Source organism: Sus scrofa, chromosome 1 (assembly GCF_054392235.1).
Source record: "Sus scrofa isolate SSC_HxYL_T2T_F1_AM1 chromosome 1, Sscrofa_HxYL_maternal_Yorkshire_Landrace_v2.0, whole genome shotgun sequence".
Classification (NCBI taxonomy): Eukaryota; Metazoa; Chordata; class Mammalia; order Artiodactyla; family Suidae; genus Sus; species Sus scrofa.
This window is the reverse complement of record NC_139383.1, coordinates 129,374,994-129,393,775: the sequence shown is the minus strand read 5'-3', so window position 1 is coordinate 129,393,775 and position 18,782 is coordinate 129,374,994. Positions and strand designations below refer to the sequence as shown.

At 39.6% G+C, this 18,782-nt stretch overlaps 1 protein-coding gene across 7 annotated transcripts in view; it reads left to right on the top strand.

Annotated features, from left to right (window-relative positions):
* Window positions 1-18,782, top strand: part of SCG3 (secretogranin III) — a 44,717-nt gene that overhangs the window by 18,990 nt on the left and 6,945 nt on the right. For 4 of the 7 annotated variants that reach the window (XR_014811362.1, XR_014811361.1, XR_014811353.1 and 1 more), the window contains exons 9-10: window positions 2,794-2,877; window positions 5,699-5,762. Coding sequence is in view for 2 of the 7 variants with exons in the window: in XM_001925911.5 (XP_001925946.1) it covers window positions 2,794-2,877; window positions 5,699-5,836; window positions 17,831-17,911 (303 nt within the window). In the remaining 5 variants the exon portion in view is untranslated. Of the gene's footprint in view, window positions 1-2,793; window positions 2,878-5,698; window positions 5,837-17,830; window positions 17,912-18,782 lie in introns of those variants that run through there. The other 3 variants (XR_014811348.1, XM_001925911.5, XM_084970185.1) reach the window with 1 other exon arrangement.

Genomic DNA, 18,782 nt, shown 5'->3' with positions numbered 1-18,782 from the left:
TTTTCATTTTGTTTATGGTTTCTTATGCTGTATGAAAGCCTGTAGGTTTGATTAGGTCCCATTTGTTTATTTTTGCTTTTATTTCTATTGCCTTGAGAGACTGACCTAGGAAAACATTGGTATGATTTTTGACAGAGAATGTTTTGCCTATGTTCTCTTCAAGGAGTTTTATGGTATCATGTCTTATATTTAAGTCTTCAAGCCATTTTGAGTTAATTTTTGTGTATGGTATGAGGCTGTGTTCTAACTTTATTGTTTTATATGCAGCTGTCCAACTTTTCCAATACCACTTGCTAAAGACACTATCTTTTCCCTGTATATTCTTGCCTCCTTTGTGGAAGATTAATTGTCCACAAGTGTGTGGGTTTATTTCTGGGCTCTCTATTCTGTTCCATTGATCCATATATCTGTTTTTGTGCCAATACTGTGCTGTTTTTATTACTGTAGGCTTGTAATATTGTCTGAAGTCTGGGAGGGTTATGCCTCTAACTTTGTTCTTTTCCTTCAGATTGCTTTGGCAATTCTGGGTCTTTTATGTTTTCACATAAATTTTAAGATTATTTGTCCTAGTTCTGTGAATGATGTCATGGGTAATTTGATAGGGATCATGTTAAATTTGTGGATTGCTTTGGGTGGTATGGCCATTTTAACAATATTAATTCTTCCAATCCAAGACATGGGATATTTTTCCATTTCTTTGAATCATCTTTAGTTTCCTTTATTAATGTAAATTATTCTTATGATAGACTAAAATTTTAATGTTTGTGTTTTTAATAATATGTTTAATATAATTATTAATAAATACTGTAAAGACTAATGACATGGGGATATGCTGTTGAATGCTTAAAGCCATTTAGAATATGACCTTAATTTTGGTGCTAAAAAATGGATAAACATATAGAAAGTTGGAAAGAAATGTAGCAAAATATTACCTGGGCATAATAAATGTTATAGTTTCTTTATGATTTTCTGTTCATTTTCATATATGTGTATATTATATATATATATATATATAATTTTAAAATCATGCAATCAGTTGTATGCAAAGAATGTTTCTGTAAAAGCACATTAGCTTTTGACTTGCACTGCCGTGGAGGTCCATCCTCAGGCCCCCAAGGGCTCAGGGCACCATGGGTATACTAGAGAGTATTAACTAGCCTCCTCACCTCAGATCTCAGCAAGTGACAAACAATGACAAAGACAGTGATTTACTTTTCTGTTCTGGCCCCAACAGTGTAGGGTGACTATAAAGTTTGCCAGCTATGGTCACTATCTTAAAGGTGAAAGCAGAATATGTCACACAATAGAATGATTTTCTTCTCAAAATAGGAATGGGATGGGGTAGAAGGAAGAGTTTTCTTGGAGAAAAAATAATACAAAGTAACAATGGAATCTTTATAGGCTAATTGCAAAGAAATGCTTGTTTGCAAATAGCAAAAAAGCCCTGTCCTATTAGGGAGATGGATTTGTGGCTAGTCAAATAACATGAACACCGAGAATGTGGATTCTAATTCATTAACTACCTGGAGGTGGTCACAGTCTAGGTTCCTGTCTGGTAACACCTATGAGATGTTACTCCAAAGAGTAGAATTAGGACAAAGTCAAGGATACAGATTTCTGCCTAATATGAGCAGAGAAATTCTCACCCTTAAGATACCTAACATGGTAGAGGTGTTAGCTAACACTATGGTGGTAATCATATTGCAGACTATATCAAATCAACACTTTATATACCTTAAACTTACACAACATTCTATCTCAATGAAAAAAAAAATTTAAGGAAGTTCTCTTGGGAAGCAGTGGATTAAGGATCTTGTGTTGCTGCGGCTGTGGCACAGACTGAAAACACAGCATGGGTTTGATCCCTGGCCGGAGAACTGCATGCCACAGGTGTGGCCAAAAAAAAAAAAAAAAAAAAAAAAAATTAAGATTAACAATAGACCTAGCTGCCTCGTGAATGGGTGAGGGCCCCAAATGACAGAAATCTGACTGTTCAGCTTAAGTGAAAAGGGAATTTCCTTATGCAAGTGAAAAGTCCAGGAGCAGTGGTAGTCTGGCTTCAGGTTTGTGAAGCCTCCCAATAGTGTAAGGAATTCATCCTTCCCCATCTCACTGACTTTCTGTATATTGATATTGTATATATTGTATAGGTTGTATACATTGTATTGTATATATTGTGTATATACATATCATTCCAGATAAGCTGCTCCCTTACAGAAACAAAAAGGCTGGCAGAGCCCCAATCTCATATCCTCACAGTATAGCAAGCCTAGTGGAAAGAGAGCCTCTTCTTCCTAGCATTAACTCTCACTGGCCTGGCTTGAGTCATATGCTCCTCCTTGAACCCAGCACTACAGCCCGAGGGTTGGAGGATCCAAGCTGGGGTTATTCTGCTACCCCTGGAGCCAAATATGCTAAGAGTGGGAGAAGACTAGGTTCTCCAGAAGAAAATCAAGGTGTAGTGACCAAAGGGTGTTGAGTAGGCCAAAACCACAGGCATCTGGCATAGGCCCCAACCCTAGATGTGATCTAGCAGTGGTTACAGAAAAGTGGAAGGGACATTTGCTATTAACTGAGTACAAAGTTGAACTTGAGGACCTCAAACTTTATGTCTTTCCATCCTGAGAGTCTTTGATTCCTAGAAATAAAATCCATAGTAAAGCAACTTGCTAGAGTGTTAATACTGTGGAGTTGTGATTATGATATTTCTGATGAGATTTAAACATTTTTAGCAAAACTTTGAAATCATCTTTCAGGACGTAAAATGTTATTTCTTTTCCTCCCCTCTTCCAGAAAACTTGGATGAAACAATTGCTCTTCAGACTAAGAATAAGCTAGAAAAAAATGTTACTGACAATAAAAGCAAGCTTTTCCCAGGTATGATTAATTTTACTATTTTTTCCAGCTTTTAGCCAAATAAAAAGCTTTTGAGTGGTAAATCATGAACTTTGGTAAACACTGAAATAGAATTGCAGATTTCAAAAAGTTTGAAAACCTGAAATCCAACTATAAGATTAAGTACCTATAACCGTGGCCAGTCTCAGCACAGCAATCTGATCCCAAGAAGGAATGAAAAGAAATGAGGTCTTTACCGAAGATTCTTAGGTAGTAGCTAAGAATGAAAAGGTGAGAGCTATATCACAAATGGAGCAATCCTTCCTAAAATTCTCCTTTAGGTATCTCTTTCTCTTTCCACATCACCTCAGTCCAGATCACTGTCCCTGACCCTCTATTCCCCCTCCACCACCCCCCGATTTGCTCTCCTCTCTCCCTCCTCTGTGCCCCCCGCCCCCATGTGGTATGATTTGTCCCCTTCTCTCAGTTTCTTCACTTCTGCATCTCCACCCTTCACCCTGCTTAGCCTGGCAATTGCTGTGGGGCAGAGTTGTGCAAAGGATCCTTCCAGAGATGAGGGAAGCACAGAAAGAGAAAAGATCACCAACTCATACTTTAATTTTGTGTCCATATCATGGAAATTATATACATATACTTGATAAAAACTAATCTGACTAGTATCCATGAGGACGCAGGTTCGATCCCTGGCCTCGCTCAGTGGGTTAAGGATACTGCATTGCCATGAGCTGTAGTGTAGGTTGCAGATGTGGCTCAGATCGTGTGTTGCTGTGACTGTGGTATAGGCCGACAGCTGTAGCTCTGATTCAACACCTAGCCTGGGAACCTCCATATGCTGCAGGTGTGGCCCTAAAAAGACAAAAAAAAAAAGAATACACAGCCCTTTAAAATGACGTTTTCAAGCAGTTTTCAATAATCTGGAAACATCCATAATGATGTTAATGACAAAAGCAAGGAACAAAATTGCATAACTGAAAAAAATTATCAATCAAAATATATATGTGCATATACACATGTGTATACTACAATACTAGCAGTGGATATTTTGCAAAGTGAAACAATAATTTCTTTTTTGTCCTATTTTTCTATAGTAATAACTTTTTCTTTTTTTTTTAAGTCTTTTTAGGGCCGCACTCATGACATATGGAGGTTCCCAGGCTAGGGGCCAAATTGGTGCTGTAACTGCTGGCCTACACCACAGTCACAGCAATGTGGGATCCGAGCCATGTCTGCGACCTGTACCACAGCTCATGACAACACCAGATCCTTAACCCACTGAGCAAGGCTGGGGGTCAAACTTGAGCCCTCACGGATGCTAGTCAGATTCGTTTCCACTGAGCCACAATGGGAACTCCATAATAACCTTTTATTGAAAAAGAAACCTTGGAGTTCCCACCCTGGCACAGTGGAAATGAATCTGACTAGGAACCATGAGGTTGCTGGTTCGAACCCTGGCCTTGCTCAGTGGGTTAAGGATCCAATGTTGCCATGAGCTGTGGTGTAGGTTATAGACATGGCTTGGATCCGGTGTTGCTATGGCTCTGACGTAGACCAGCAGCTATAGCTCCAATTAGACCCCTAGCCTGGGAACCTCCATATGCTGTGGATGCAGCCCTAAAAAGAAAAAAGACAAAAAAACAAAAAACAAAAATGCAATAATTGTTAGACTGCCCAAGTTTCTCTATATTATTGAATTCAAGGATGAGTTACAACTGTTTTCAAGGGGTTACCTACTTCAGGGTTTATGATTGTTGAATTCAAAATAAGATTTCTGGGAGTTCCCGTCGTGGCACAGTGGTTAACGAACCCGGCTAGAAACCATGAGGTTTCAGGTTCAATCCCTGGCCTTGATCAGTGGGTTAAGGATCCAGTGTTGCTGTGAGCTGTGGTGTGGGTCACAGACTCGGCTCAGATCCCGTGTTGCTGTGGTATAGGCCGGTGCCTACATCTGATTAGACCCCTAGCCTGGGAACCTCTATATGCTGCAGGTATGGCCCTAGAAAAGACAAAAAGACAACAACAACAACCAAAAAAAAAATATTTCTAGAAGGAAATGAGAAGTAAGTAAGGGGGGCTTATCCCTTCTTGACAGCCAGGGTCAAATTCTCTTCTCTGCATTAAAGTGACCAGGGGTAAGGGAAGATGAAGAAAGAGGCAGGAGAGAAGTCTAGCCATAGCCCCAAACCGTTAGGTGCTACTCTGTGTAATAGACTATTCAAAAACACAACATCAAGGAAAGATGAAGCAACCAAAGAGTTATTTTCATTTGGAATTAAGACTCAAATTTACTTTGGGGCCTGACATGTCCCACTTGAATGCCTACATTGATGGGAATAATCTATACAATAACACAGTGTGGCAGAAAGAAATAGACACAACCAGAATCCAGAAAGCTGGGGGTGGGGGGTTGGCCCAGCTCTTCTGCTAACTTGGGGGGTGGTGGGGTTTTTTGGTTTTTTTGGTTTTTGTTAGGGCCGCATCTGCAGCATATGGAAGTCCCCAGGCTAGGGATCCAGTCAGAGCTGTAACTGCCGGCCTACAGCATTGCCATAGCAATGCTAGGTCCTTAACCCACTAAGCAAGGCCAAGGATGGAACCCACATCCTCATGGATACTAGTCGAATTCATTACCCTGAGCCACAAGGGGAACTCCACCTCTTCCCTCTTTGGACCTGCTTCCTCTTTCATGAAATGGGGGCGAAGAGTCAGACTAGATAATCACTAAGATCTCTTTCAGTTCAAAAAATGATCTGACTTTAAACTATACATTTCCAATAAATGTATTTCTACATTAGGAATTAATAGACAGGAAACAGGGGTGTAACAGTGCACAATCTGATTACAGCCCCATCAGAAAAGAGTCATGAAGAAACAGACAGTACCAAGGAAGAAGCTGCTAAGATGGAAAAGGAATATGGAACTTTGAAGGATTCCACAAAGGATGATGACTCAAACCCAAGAGGAAAGACAGATGAGCCAAAAGGTATGGAAATGACAGCTCTAGGTTGATAATGAAATTGGGGAAACAAAAACTTTCACTTAAAGGGTCATTTGAAAGGCCAGTTCCACCAAATCTAAGAAATTAGCACCATCCACATAAAAAAGATTCAGCACATGAATCTTTATTTGAGTAGCAGTGTTTTTTAATGGTCTTGAGTCTCCTGCAATGGCAGATTGGTTTCATCTTTTGAAGGTCTGTAGTGTCCAATGGGCTTTTGTGTTTGGAAAGGAATGCTCATGACCATTTGTACATTATTCAATGTTTAATTTATGATCTTAAGAACTTACTAAGCAATATTTATTTAAACATAATTAACTCGCCTCTAAATAATCACATATTACAGTGAAGTCATCAAAATTTACAGATTTAACAAAGCAAATTTTCTTAATCATTTATAGTAATTGCAATCTGACAAACGCTTTCAAGGGCTTGCTTAAAAATCATAAATCAAACACATCCTATTTCCTTAAATAACCTAAATACCTTAGAAAGCAAAAAAGCGCACACTAAACTAGTCCAGTAATTATAAAATTTGTTTTTATTCTTGTTCTTACATATTCCCGCGGTCCAATTTTTGCTCAACTCTAATAAATGTACTTGATTTAAATTCACATCTTTCTGGGTTTTGAGAAACATTACCATAACCGCAAAGAAAAAGACCATGAAGTTGCAAATTCAAAGTTGTTAACTCTGATTTTAAGTCAGGATGGAGGATCTGGTTTTATAACCCAGAAGTTTGAGCCCCTTTTATTATAAAGTGTACTAGTTACATCATGGAAAATTACATCTGTCTCTCGGACAAATATTCTTTTTTTGAACTCAAGTATCTTTACCAGAAGTTGTGAACAGATGGCTTAAACCTACTTTTTTTTTGTCATTATGATATATTGAACTCTTAGTATAATTGGAACCTTATTTCTGTCTTATCTGTGTCTCATTAGTAGGGTCATCTAGGTTTCATTCCTTGGAAGCTGAGGGAGTGGGTCATTGCTCTCTTGTGGGAGAGGGTGGCAAGTATGACTTTCAGCTAATTTATCATCTGGAAACATGCTATTGGACTCTTTTTTCATTGTTTATTACAGACAATCATTAGTGGCAATGAGCTGACAGACTGCTTATTCCATGCTGTAATTATGGTATGAGGCTACAAGAGCTGATTGTGCTCTCAATTTTGAAGACACTGCTTGGCCCACATACAAGTTCCTAATTTCTCCCATTAGAAATAGGTTCACTTTCATACTTGATAAAAGACCCTGCTTAACAGTGTCTGTATATTATGCAGAAAAGAAAGAAACTAGCTTTGTATTTAATACCTTATAACTTAATAAGAACGATAAAAGTACAGACTATTTTTCTTTTATATTACTACTATCTTTGTTAACCCTTTAACTTTCTCCATTTATGTAAATTGTTCCAGTTCATGATGATAATGATGATGATGATGATTTTTCTGCTTAAACTGGTATATCTTGGAGAGTGGGAACCCAGCCTCCAAATTTCTCCTTTGTTCTTTTAGCACTGTACCTAGTGGTTTTTAAAGCATAGGCTCTTTATAAATTTTTTTAATTATAGTTAATTTACAAGGTTGTATTAGTTTTAGGTGTACAGCAAAATGATTCGTATATTTTTTTTTCAGATTCTTTCCCATTATAGGTTATGACGAGTTATTGAATATAGTTCCCTGTGCTATACATTAGGTCCTTGTTGTTTCTCTGTTTTGTATATGGTAGTGTGTATATGTTAATCCTGACCTCCTAAACAGGCTATTCTAGACTCATTCTGAATTTTCCTGTCTCAAGACTTGAAATCACTTCTCCCACAAAGAGTTTTGGTTCTTTTATGTAGAAAATACAGAAAATCAAACCCAGGTTAATTAGGTTCAAATGAGTGATGATGTTGTCCAAAGGTACTGATTGTATTTGAGTTATTGGGACTTTTTGAGACAGGGCTGAAAAAGAAAATTTTTTTCTTCTTTTAAATAATTTTTTAAATATATCTAGTTCATGTTGATTTTTCCTATCTCATGACGTTTTAGATTATTTTGCCCTTCTTCTCTCTAGCAGCGTTTTCATAGACCATCACAATTTTCTCCTATATTGATATAGCTAACACATCAGATCTATTGATTGGTAGTAGCTTATGTTGGAAAAGGTTATGAGGTTGCATCTGGACTCAGGAGGAAAGAATGTTGCAATGATTAATTAATAATGTTTGCCATGGGCACGGGAAGGGGGAACTGGTGAAGTACATGTCATCTTTGCTGATCAGTCATGCTGCCTTGATACTTCTACCCAACCCTAGGCCCACTTTGGATGAATGGAAACTTTTATAAATATCTTTTTTTTAACTGTAGTAGAATATATACATAAAACATAAAATTTACCATTCTAAGGATAAAGTTTAGTGGTATTAAGTACATTGATTGTGCTGCCATCACCACCATCCATTTCTAGAACTCTTTTCATCTTGAAAAACTGAAACACTGTACTCATTAAATAGTAACACCCAACTCCCTCTGGCTCTCCAGCCTCTGGCAACCACCAGTCTACTTTCTGTCACTGTGAATTTGATCACTGTAGCTATTTCAGATAAGTGGAATCATGTAGTATTTTTCCTTTTGAGACTGGCTTATTTTGCTTAACATAAGGTCATCAAGTTTCCTCTACGTTGTAGCATATGTCAGCATTTCCGTCCCCCCCTTTTTTTTCTGTCCTTTTAGGGCTCCACCCACGGCATATGGAGTTTCCCAGGCTAGGGGTTGCATCAGAGCTGTAGCTGCCAGCCTACACCACAGCCACAGCAACACCAGATCCTTAACCCATTGATCGAGGCCAGGGATCAAACCCACGTCCTCGTGGATGCTAGCGGGGTTTGTCAACCACTGAGCCACGATGGAACTCCAGAATTTCCATCCCTTTTAAGGCCGAGTAATATTCTATTGAATGTATTCACCACATTTTGTTTGTCCATCCATTTGTCTGTGGACACTTGTGTTGCTTCCGCCTTTTGGCTCTTGTAAATAATGCTGTTCTGAACATGGATGTATAAGTATCTGAAGACTCAGAAATATTCAGTCTGGGGGGAGAATACTCACATTCCCAGAAGTAGAATTGCTAGGTCACATGGTAATTCCATTTTTAATTTTTTGAGAAACCACTGCTTTCCATAGTGGTTTGACACTTCATCCCCACCAACAGTGTACAAACGTTCCAATTTCTCCGCATTCTCACCACCACTTTTACTTTCCAAGAATTTTTGATGGGAGCCATCCTAATGGATATAAGGTAGAGGATGAGTGATAAACCTTTCAAAGATAGCCAACCAGGAAAAGAGTGGCCCTGTGGCCCGAGATATAGAGGCAGGAATTGGGCGGCACATAGAACTACAGCTCAGTATGCCTGAATCACCTCCTGCAGGAGCAACCCCCATGTGGTGACGTGATGATGACTGTCCTTCCCTGGAACACTGCAAGCCATCAGCTTGGTCCTCTACTCACTGAGGCAGCATGTTCAGTGCTTGGGACAGCACCTTTTATCACTGTACAAATACCCCTAGGAATGGGGGCTGACAGGTCTCTTTGCTTGTTTTAGGAAAACAGTATGTAAAAAGGGAATATGAAGGAGCTGATTCTTGGTAGCCCACTACTTCCTATTTAGGATGTGAGTGTTTGGAGACTAAAGACGAGGTTAGATTTCTCATTAGGATTTCTGTTAGGGAATAATGGGGAGAGAGAAGAGTAAAACTCCATCCATTTAGAGTTAATCTTTGTAATGTCTCTCTAGAAACATAAGGAAAAGGGTAGGGCCTTCAGGCTAAAATTTATTCTCTCCTCCCTCCCGTCATTTATAGATTTAATTTATTTACGCCACCTGTAATCCCCTTTACCCTGAGATGAGGAAAACCGATTCTAATATAATTTAGAAAACATCAAATGGAGCTTAAGCCATGGGCCCATTTCTTAGAAAAAAATGTAATTCATCTTCAAAAGCACATATTATAACACATATCATTGTAGGTACAGTTTCTTTATTTGCACTTTTCAAAAGCTATTTTGCTTCTCTATTATAAATCCCAATGAGAAAACACCTGTTTCTAGGCAGAAAAATGCAAGCATCCATGTGGGTGAAGGCAGGGTTTCCTGGGTTTCCTGAGACGTTTATTCAGCAATAAATAAACATTTATTCTGTTGGCATGCGTGGCAGTGTGTTCAGGAAGCTACAGAAGGAATACAAGGACGACTGCCAGCCTTTGAGGACACAAGCAATCTTTGAAATGGCCTAAGAATAGTTCTTAATTCATTTGTAGGGAAGTACAACACAAGCCAGGAACACGTAGAGCAGGCTCCCTTAAGAGAGAAAGTTGGGGGACATTACTGAGCACAGCAAGAGATAAGGTAATGGCTCATCTAAAACCACTTAAGGAAATAATTAGAAGCAGGACACACTGGCAGGAAAATCTGTAGGGGGTCTGTTTTGGTCTTGAGAAGTAAGATGATGGCCCCATCTAACCGCAGCAAATAACTATTAAGGATGCCAGGCATATGCTGGGGCCTGTGAGGAATAGGAATAATAATAGCAACAACAACAACAGCCTCCGTGTGTATCACTCTTCAACTTACAAAGAAAATTTACATGCATCTCACATCAGGCTTAATATAAAAAACCAACTTAATTACTAGTGATGAAAAGTGACACTTTGGCCTTTGAAAATAGTTTAGACTGTTTAAACTCTTGCTTTCTACAGGAATTCACACTGAGAATATTTTATTTTTATTTTGATTGATTTGTTTTTGTCTTTTTCTAGGGCCGCACCCATGGCATATGGAGGTTCCCAGGCTAGGGGGTCTAATTGGAACTGTAATCACCGGCCTGCATCACAGCCACAGCATCACAACCACATCTGCAACCTATACCACAGCTCATGGCATCACCGGATCCTTAACCCACTGAGTGAGGCCAGGGATCGAACCTGCTACTTTGTGGTTCCTAGTGGGATTCGTTTCTGCTGTACCACAACGGGAACTCCTTATTTTCATTTTTAAAATTAAAAAAAAAAAATTTTGTCACACCCATGGTATGTGGAAGTTCCCAGGCCTGGGATCGAACCTGCACCTCCTACACCACAAGGGAACTTCCTACGAATAATATCTTAAAATACTAGTTTCTAGTTGGTGCAGTTATGTGAATGGTTCATTATGATTCCTAAATATAGGTATATGCCAATAAAATAAAATGTATTCAAATTTCAACCATATCTGTAAAGTTCCTTAATAGTTTAAGTAAATTGCTCTCTGGAGACCAAAGAACATTAAAGCTTTATTCCATGATCTAAGAGTGGCTCTTTTTTGCCAGTTTGATGTTTACTCATTCACTTCTGCTCTATGAGTCACTGAAAATCTTTTTTTAAAATCATCCAAGGGATGAGATAAGCATTACAATCCCCATAAACTCATTTCAATGCTATCATTTGTCAACTTTATGGCTAGATAATGGAATTAAGTTGAAAAAGGTAATATCTAAGATAACTTTCCCCTAAATATCCTACCATTCCCACATCTTTATAGTGACCAGAAAAAAGAAAGCAGCTTCTTTAATTAATAAATTGATAAGTTGACTAACACATGGGGATGCTTTTATTTTTAAAGCAACCTAAGAGAACAAAATGCATGCCTTTATTGAAGTCCCAAGGCATTCTGCTGGAATTGTCCAAAAAATAGTGAGGCCGACTTCTCTCCAGTGAGTCAGCAAGTTTGCCGGGAGCTAAGGCAGGCCAGAGACCTACCACCAACACAGGAGTTTCCAGGACAGCACAGGAAAATTTTTCCCCCTGTGTAGAAACTGCCAATCTCCTTTTCAGAATGCACTCTGTAATTTACAGATAAGTAAACCAAGGCTCAGAAGATGAACTGACTTTGCCAAGAGCTCATAGCTAAAGAGAGGCAGAGCTGGGCCTTGAACTTTTGTCCCTTGACTCCATCCAGTGCTCATCCCAGCATCCCTGCTTTCATCTTACAGGCATGTCAAATGGCATCCTTGTGCACAAATTCTTTAAGTGAATGGCCCTGGGGCCCACCTTGGCATCCATGATACCAGCATCAGTTGCTTGGTTTTATGTGGTTCCAACCTATAATCATATAATCTTTATTGTACAGATTTTTTTTTTTTTCTTTTTAGGGCTACATGTGGCATATAGAATTTCCCAAGCTAGGGGTTGAATCAGAGCTGGAGCTGTAGCTGCCAGCCTATGCCATAGCCACAGCCATACAGGAGCCAAGCTGTGTCTGTGACCTACACCACAGCTCATGACAATGCCTGAGACTTAACCCACTGAGGGAGGCCAGGAATTGAACCCAAGTTCTCATGGATGCTAGTCGCGTTCGTTACTACTGAGCCACAATGGGAACTCCAAGAATTTTAAATATTTTATCAAACAATTTTTATAAGCAGTCATTTCAAATATCTATTATGTTTTGTATTCCAATATTTAAGAGGTTAAACCTACTGGTTTCTACAGAGTTGTTAGGGTTTTTTTTGAGGGGGTGAGGGTTGCAGATCCAGGTAGAATGTCAGGATCAGGACAAACTCAGGTAAAAAAGGAAAGGATATTTCTCTTGCAGGGCTGAAAACCAGAACAGCTAGAAAGGCAGGGCTGCATCTTGACTCTGGCTCTTTTCCCATCTGCTTCAGCATATGTTTTAAGGCTTGTGCCATATTACCTCAACCATGAGCTATTTTTTTCCAAAGGAAGCTAAAATAAATTTGAAAAAAATAGGCCAGCTTTCCAAAGTGGACTCATGGGATTTCAGTGCACACTGTGTAAATAAAAGATTTGCTTGACAGCTCCAGAGAAGAGAAAATATAAATAGGAACCAGCTGCTCCTAAGAGCAGAGGTACACACCTGATTTTATTCCCCTTGTCACCAGCGCCCCAGCAAGTATGTGGAGGTCCCAATACTGGCCGAAGTGGTTCCCAAGCTTTGCCCCACATTCAAATCATCCCAGGATTGTTTTTTAAAAAATCCTGATACTTAGTCCCTCCTCCAGAGAGTCTGTTGTAATTGGTATGAGGAGTGACCGCCTATGAATTTAAAACCTCCTCCAAGTGATTCCATTTTGCAGCCAAATCTTGAGAACCACTGCCTGTTGGCCAGTTTGGCAATGCTAACAACAGGCACTAAGTCACCAGTCTAAACAGTGAATTTTATCCAGCTCCCCTCACTAAAGGCTCCAGATTCAAAGCCAGGCTCTGACCCTTACTCATCTGTCTCCTTGGGCACATCACTTGGCCTCTCTGAGACTTAGTTTCCTTATTAATAAAATGGGAATAATAAAGCTTATTTCAGAGTTCCTGTTGTGGCTCAGTAGTTTATGAACCCGACTAGTATCCATGAGGATGCAGATCTGATCCCTGGCCTCCCTCAGTGGGTTAAAGGATCCTGTGTTGCTATGGCTGTGGTGTAGGCCAGCAGCTGCCACTCCCATTTGACCCCTAGCCTGGGAATTTCTGTAAGCCACAGGTATAGCCCTAAAAGAGCAAAAAACAAACAAACAAAAACTTATTTCATAGGGTTCTGTGAAGATTAAGGGATAGGTGGATGTAGTATGTCTAGCACACTTGTAGATGTTTTAAATTGTTTCTGTTGTATCTATCATTTAAATTCAGAATCTATTTAAGTCTTGCAAATAATTCACTTTTTGAGGAAAGAAAGAAGGAAAGGAGGCTTACACCATGTATTCTTTTGAAAAACTGTACTTTTAAAGCCTAAAGTCAGTAGAAGGAAGGAAATAATAAAGACCAGAGAGGAAACAGAGATAAAAAATAGGAAAAAAAATTAATAAAACCAAGAGCTGGTTCTCTGAAATAGTAAACAAAATTGACAAACTGCTGGGCAGGCTCACTGAGGAAAAAAAAAAAAAAAGAAAGAACTCAAAATAAGAAATAAAAAAAGGATAAATAACAACCAATATCACAGAAATAGAAAAAAAAAAAAAACGTAAGCAAACACTATAAACAGTTATATGCCAACGCATCTAACAACCTAGAAGAAATGGACAAGTCCTAGAAATATACAGCCCGCCAAAACTGGATCAAGAAGAAATAGATAATTTGAACAGACCAATCACAGGAAGTGAAATAGAATCTGTAAAAAAACAAAAACAAAAAAAGACTCCTACAAACAAAAGTCCAGGACTAGGTGATTTCACAGTTGAATTCTTCCAAACATACAATGAACTTATGCTGATCCTTCTCAAACTTTTCCAAAAGATTTAAGAGTAGGGAACACTCTCAAAGACATTCTATGAAGACACCGTCATCCTAAACCAAAAGCAAAAACATCACTAAAAAAGAAAACTACAGGCCAGTATCTTTGGTGGTTACAGATGCAGAAATCCTCAACAAAATATCCCCAAACCAAATCCAACAACACATAAAAAAGACCATACACCATGATCAACTGGGATTCATCTCAAGGTTCCAAGGATGGTTCAGCATAGGTAAATCAATGTCATACACATCCACAAAAGCAAAGAGAAAAACTACACAGTCACCTCGATAGATGCAGAAAAAACATTTGATAAAATTCCACAGCCACTCTTATCAATGTGGGTATAAAAAGAACATCTCTCTTTTTTTTCTTTTCTAGGACCACACCCATAGCATATGGAGGTTCCCAGGCTAGGGGTCCAATTGGAGCTGTAGCCGCTGGCCCACACCAGAGCCAGCGCAACGTAGTGATCTGAGCCGCGTCTGTGACCTACACCACAGCTCACCGCAACGTCAGATCGTTAACCCACTGAGTGAGGCCAGGGATTGAACCTGCAACCTCATGTTTCCTAGACGGATTAACTACTGAGCCACGATGGGAACTCCTAAAAGGAACATATCTCAACATAAAAAAATTGTAAATTTTCCCTAGTTTGGATTCCATGCTTCCAAAAAAATCTTCTGATTATGATTGGCTTCTAAGAAGCCATCATCCATTTACTCATTCAAAAGGTATTTGTTGAGTGCCTCTTTGTATCAGGCTTTATTTCAGGCATGGGGGTACATTAGCAAATAAGGAATATTCCTAAGGGAGGAAAACAAATAATAAGCTTAATGAACAAATTATATGATATGGTAGAAAGTGATACGTGCTATGGATAAATATAAGCAGAAAATGGAAATGAGGGTGATGGGGTGGCTTCTATTTAACTTTGATCAACTGTCTAAATCATGTATATTATGATCCACAAGATGGTAGTCTTAATATTTCATACTTTTAAAAATTCAACACCATTTTTATAGGTAATTGGTCCCTGAGCAAAAAGAAACCTGAGTCTCCTACTTCCAATCATCTTAGGTTGGTGTCCCTCCAAAGCAGACCCTGAGTGGAGGATTTGAGGTCAAGTTTTAATTGAGAGGTGACCCTAGGAAGCACTATGGAAGGATAGGTCCATGAGACGGGCAAGGCAAAGAAGCCACTATGGTGTTGTGTTAATGGACAGGCTTCAGCTGTGGGTGGTGGAGCCCAGGACTTCTGGGGAACTGTGTGGTACGTGCCCAATGAGTAAGGAAGCTGAGTGTCTTTCTGCCAGTTCTGCCCATCATCAGCTGAGGGCTTTTCTGTCAGGCTTGAAAGAAGAGAAGAATGAGGGTGAGAAATCATGAACAGTGTCTGCTACACTATGGTAGAAACCTCTTATTTAGTAAATTTAATGATTTTTATTTTTTCCATTATAGTTGGCTTACAGTGTTCTGTCAGTTTTCTACTATACAGCAAAGGGACCCAGTCACACATGTATATAAATATATACATTCTTTTTTTCACATTATGCTCTATCGTGTTCCATTACAAGTGATGCAGATATAGTTCCCTGTGCTATACTTTCCTAATTCAGAATTTTTCATACAGAGACTAAGATGTTGTTTTCCTTTTCCCAAATAAGCTCTCTAGATTAGGATATGATATCATAGATAAGATTGTGGGGCTTAAAATTATTCAAAGAACAAGACTATTTCATACATTCTCCAAAGTTCCAGAAGCCCCAATTACCTGATGTGCTAATCATTATTGTCTGTTCATTAAAGCAAACCCCATGAGAATGGCTAATCCGATTTAAACCCTTTAAAAATAATGCAGTTGCAAAAAAAATAATGAGTTGCATTCTTTAGAAAGAGTCTACACTAAGCTTTCTTGTTCAAAATGCTTTTTCTAGCTGAATTAATTGAAATACAGGACACTTTGGTTTTTTGCTTTTGTTTTTTATTGTTTTTTTTCTTTTTACCAAATCTAGTTGACCTTCTTAGCAAATGGGCAACAGACAATGAAAATCTCTATATTCATTGTGCTGCAATAACATCTGTGAGGGGAACATTGGTCTTTCATGTGCTCTAACATTCTTAAAAGAAAAGCATTGAAATCAAGGCTTTTTCCACACGGGCAATTGAATGGGGGCTGAAAATTGTGGCTCTCTTCTCTTGTCTACTTACTACTTCTTGCAAAAGAGCTTCTTTGTGCTTCTTTGGGGACCAGGTAACATGGAATGCCAGTGGTGAGGAAAGAGTGGGCCTACAAGATCAGGAAGAAAGATGCTCAGGAAGTCACTTAGGTAAATGTTGTGGTGGAAATCTAAATGTTACCAAATCTTAAGACAGTGCTAGTGTTCATGGATTGTGGTTGGATGTACCTAGATTCCAGTCTGGCCCTACTCCTTACTAGCCTTGTGATCTTCAGCATATTCCTTTCTCTGTCTGCGCCTCTATTTCTTCATCTCTAAAATGGGAATTAAATAGGACTGCCCCAAATAGTTGTTGTGAAGAGTAAGAGAGGTCATGTATTTTGGAGCACAAAACACAGCCTCTGGCACATAGTCAGCCCACAGTACATTAGCTCAGCCAAGAGGTCTGGACAAGTAGACTAAAAGTAACAAGATTCAAAGGGGATATAGAACAGGTGGTCATCACACTGAGCTCTAGCAGCCATTGCTTCTGCAGAGGACCTGGACTTTGAAGGCTTCTTTTCTTAGACCATCCAATTCTCTTCGGATCAGGTGATCCCTTGGTACAGATACTCTGAGCATTAGGGATCCATGTGATTAAGGGGATGGTTTATTTCTTTGAGACAGAACAAGGCTCCATCAGTGTCTAGGTCTGAATGCAAGTCTTATCTTTCAGCTAGTGCAGGTAGCAGAAACTTGGCAAGACCAAAGTCCAAATTTCAGCTCTGTTATTTCCTGGGTGGCCTCAGCCAGGTCTCTGAGCCTTAGTTTCCACACCTCTAAGTTGATGATAATACCCACTTGCAGACAACAACACATCAAAAGTGAGTCATAGGGCAGGTGCTTCAGTGATGTCTGGTATTCTCTTGCCAGACTTAAAGCCCATCAGAGAATGTTTACATCCAGGGGGAGTTTTACTAGAATGAGTTCTAAAGTTCACTATCCAAACCTTGAAATGAGGCTAAGTCTCCTCTTCATCTGAGATTTTCCACACTCCTTACCAGACCAGGCTGAAGAACTGTATAGCAGATAACACACAGACACAAATTCAGGCCTACTAATCACTGATCCAGTGATGGGATCTTAAGTATCTGCCACTCTGATTCAGTTCTTGACCTGATAACACTCCCCAGTTTGAAAGAATCATCCCTAACCAGAAGTGACCCAATCTGAGAGTAGTAGGAACCCACTTATCCAGTGAACTGAACTGAAATGCTTTTCTGCCAGGACATCCAGGTGTAATTATTTGTAGGAGGTGGGGGTGGGGTGGGGTGGTAATGACAGCCCCTTGACATTATCAGCCTGGACCTGCCTCCTGGAATTTTATCCCAGCCACCCACAGAAACATACACGCCACCTCCTTAGGGACATTCCCCCACAAGTGCTTGATAATTACAGTATTTATTCATGGTCTAGAACATAAGTTTGGTCTTTAAAAAGAGATGTGATGATATTTTTTATGTGTGGTTAATACGGGTTCTCTTGCTTTTCCCAGGGAAAACAGAAGCCTATTTGGAAGCCATCAGAAAAAATATTGAATGGTTGAAGAAACACAACAAAAAAGAAGATAAAGAAGGTAAGGATTTCTTGTGACTGTAAATTGCAAACTTGATGACCATTTGTCAGGAGCTCTTGTTAAAGATTCCCACAATCAAATTAGGCCAAAGTCCCTTCTCAGAGCCCCAAAGACTTTAGGCACCTCTCAGATGCAGAAAAGAACAGACCTCTGTTTCTTTTACTTTTCAAATCTGTTTTTCAAACAAAGACATTTTCTTTTCTTTTCCGTCTTATTGTGAAAAATGTCAAAGTGAAGTAGAGAGCATAATTAATGCATCCTCATGCATCCATCACCTGCCTTCAGTAATTATCAACCTTTTACCAATCTTATTTTGTCTACCCCCTCTCCTTTCCTTGGAGTATTTTTGAGCTGCACCAGTGGCAGGCAGAAGTTCCCAGGCCACGGATTGAACCCACACCACAGCGGTAACCAGAACCACAGCAGGGACACCACCAAGTCCTTAACTGCTGGGCCACCAGGGAATGCCCTCTTAGAGTTTTTTATACAAAGGCAGTTTCTGAGCCCATATTAGGTGCAGCCTGCAGTCATAAAGGCAGTCGCTCACTTATTTGAAACAAAAACACAAAATCAGACTCTGTTCTGTGTGCCAGAGACATGAAGGACCACGAGAGGCAGCTTCCCCCCTTTCCCCCCTGCCCTGCCAGGTTGCTCACATCAATAAAGCTCTGGTGGTCCCTGCTTGGAGTTAACACAGATAAGCTTGGTGGCACAAAAGGGGTAAGAAGAGGGGGCACATATCTCCTTAAAGAGAGAAAGAGCCAAAGGAAAGCCTTTGATGGAAAGGCAAGGGAGAATTTGCCAGTGAGCAGAAGTGGAGGTAGAAATAGTGGGGGCAAAGACATAAAGGGGCAAAAGGGTGAGGTGGCCA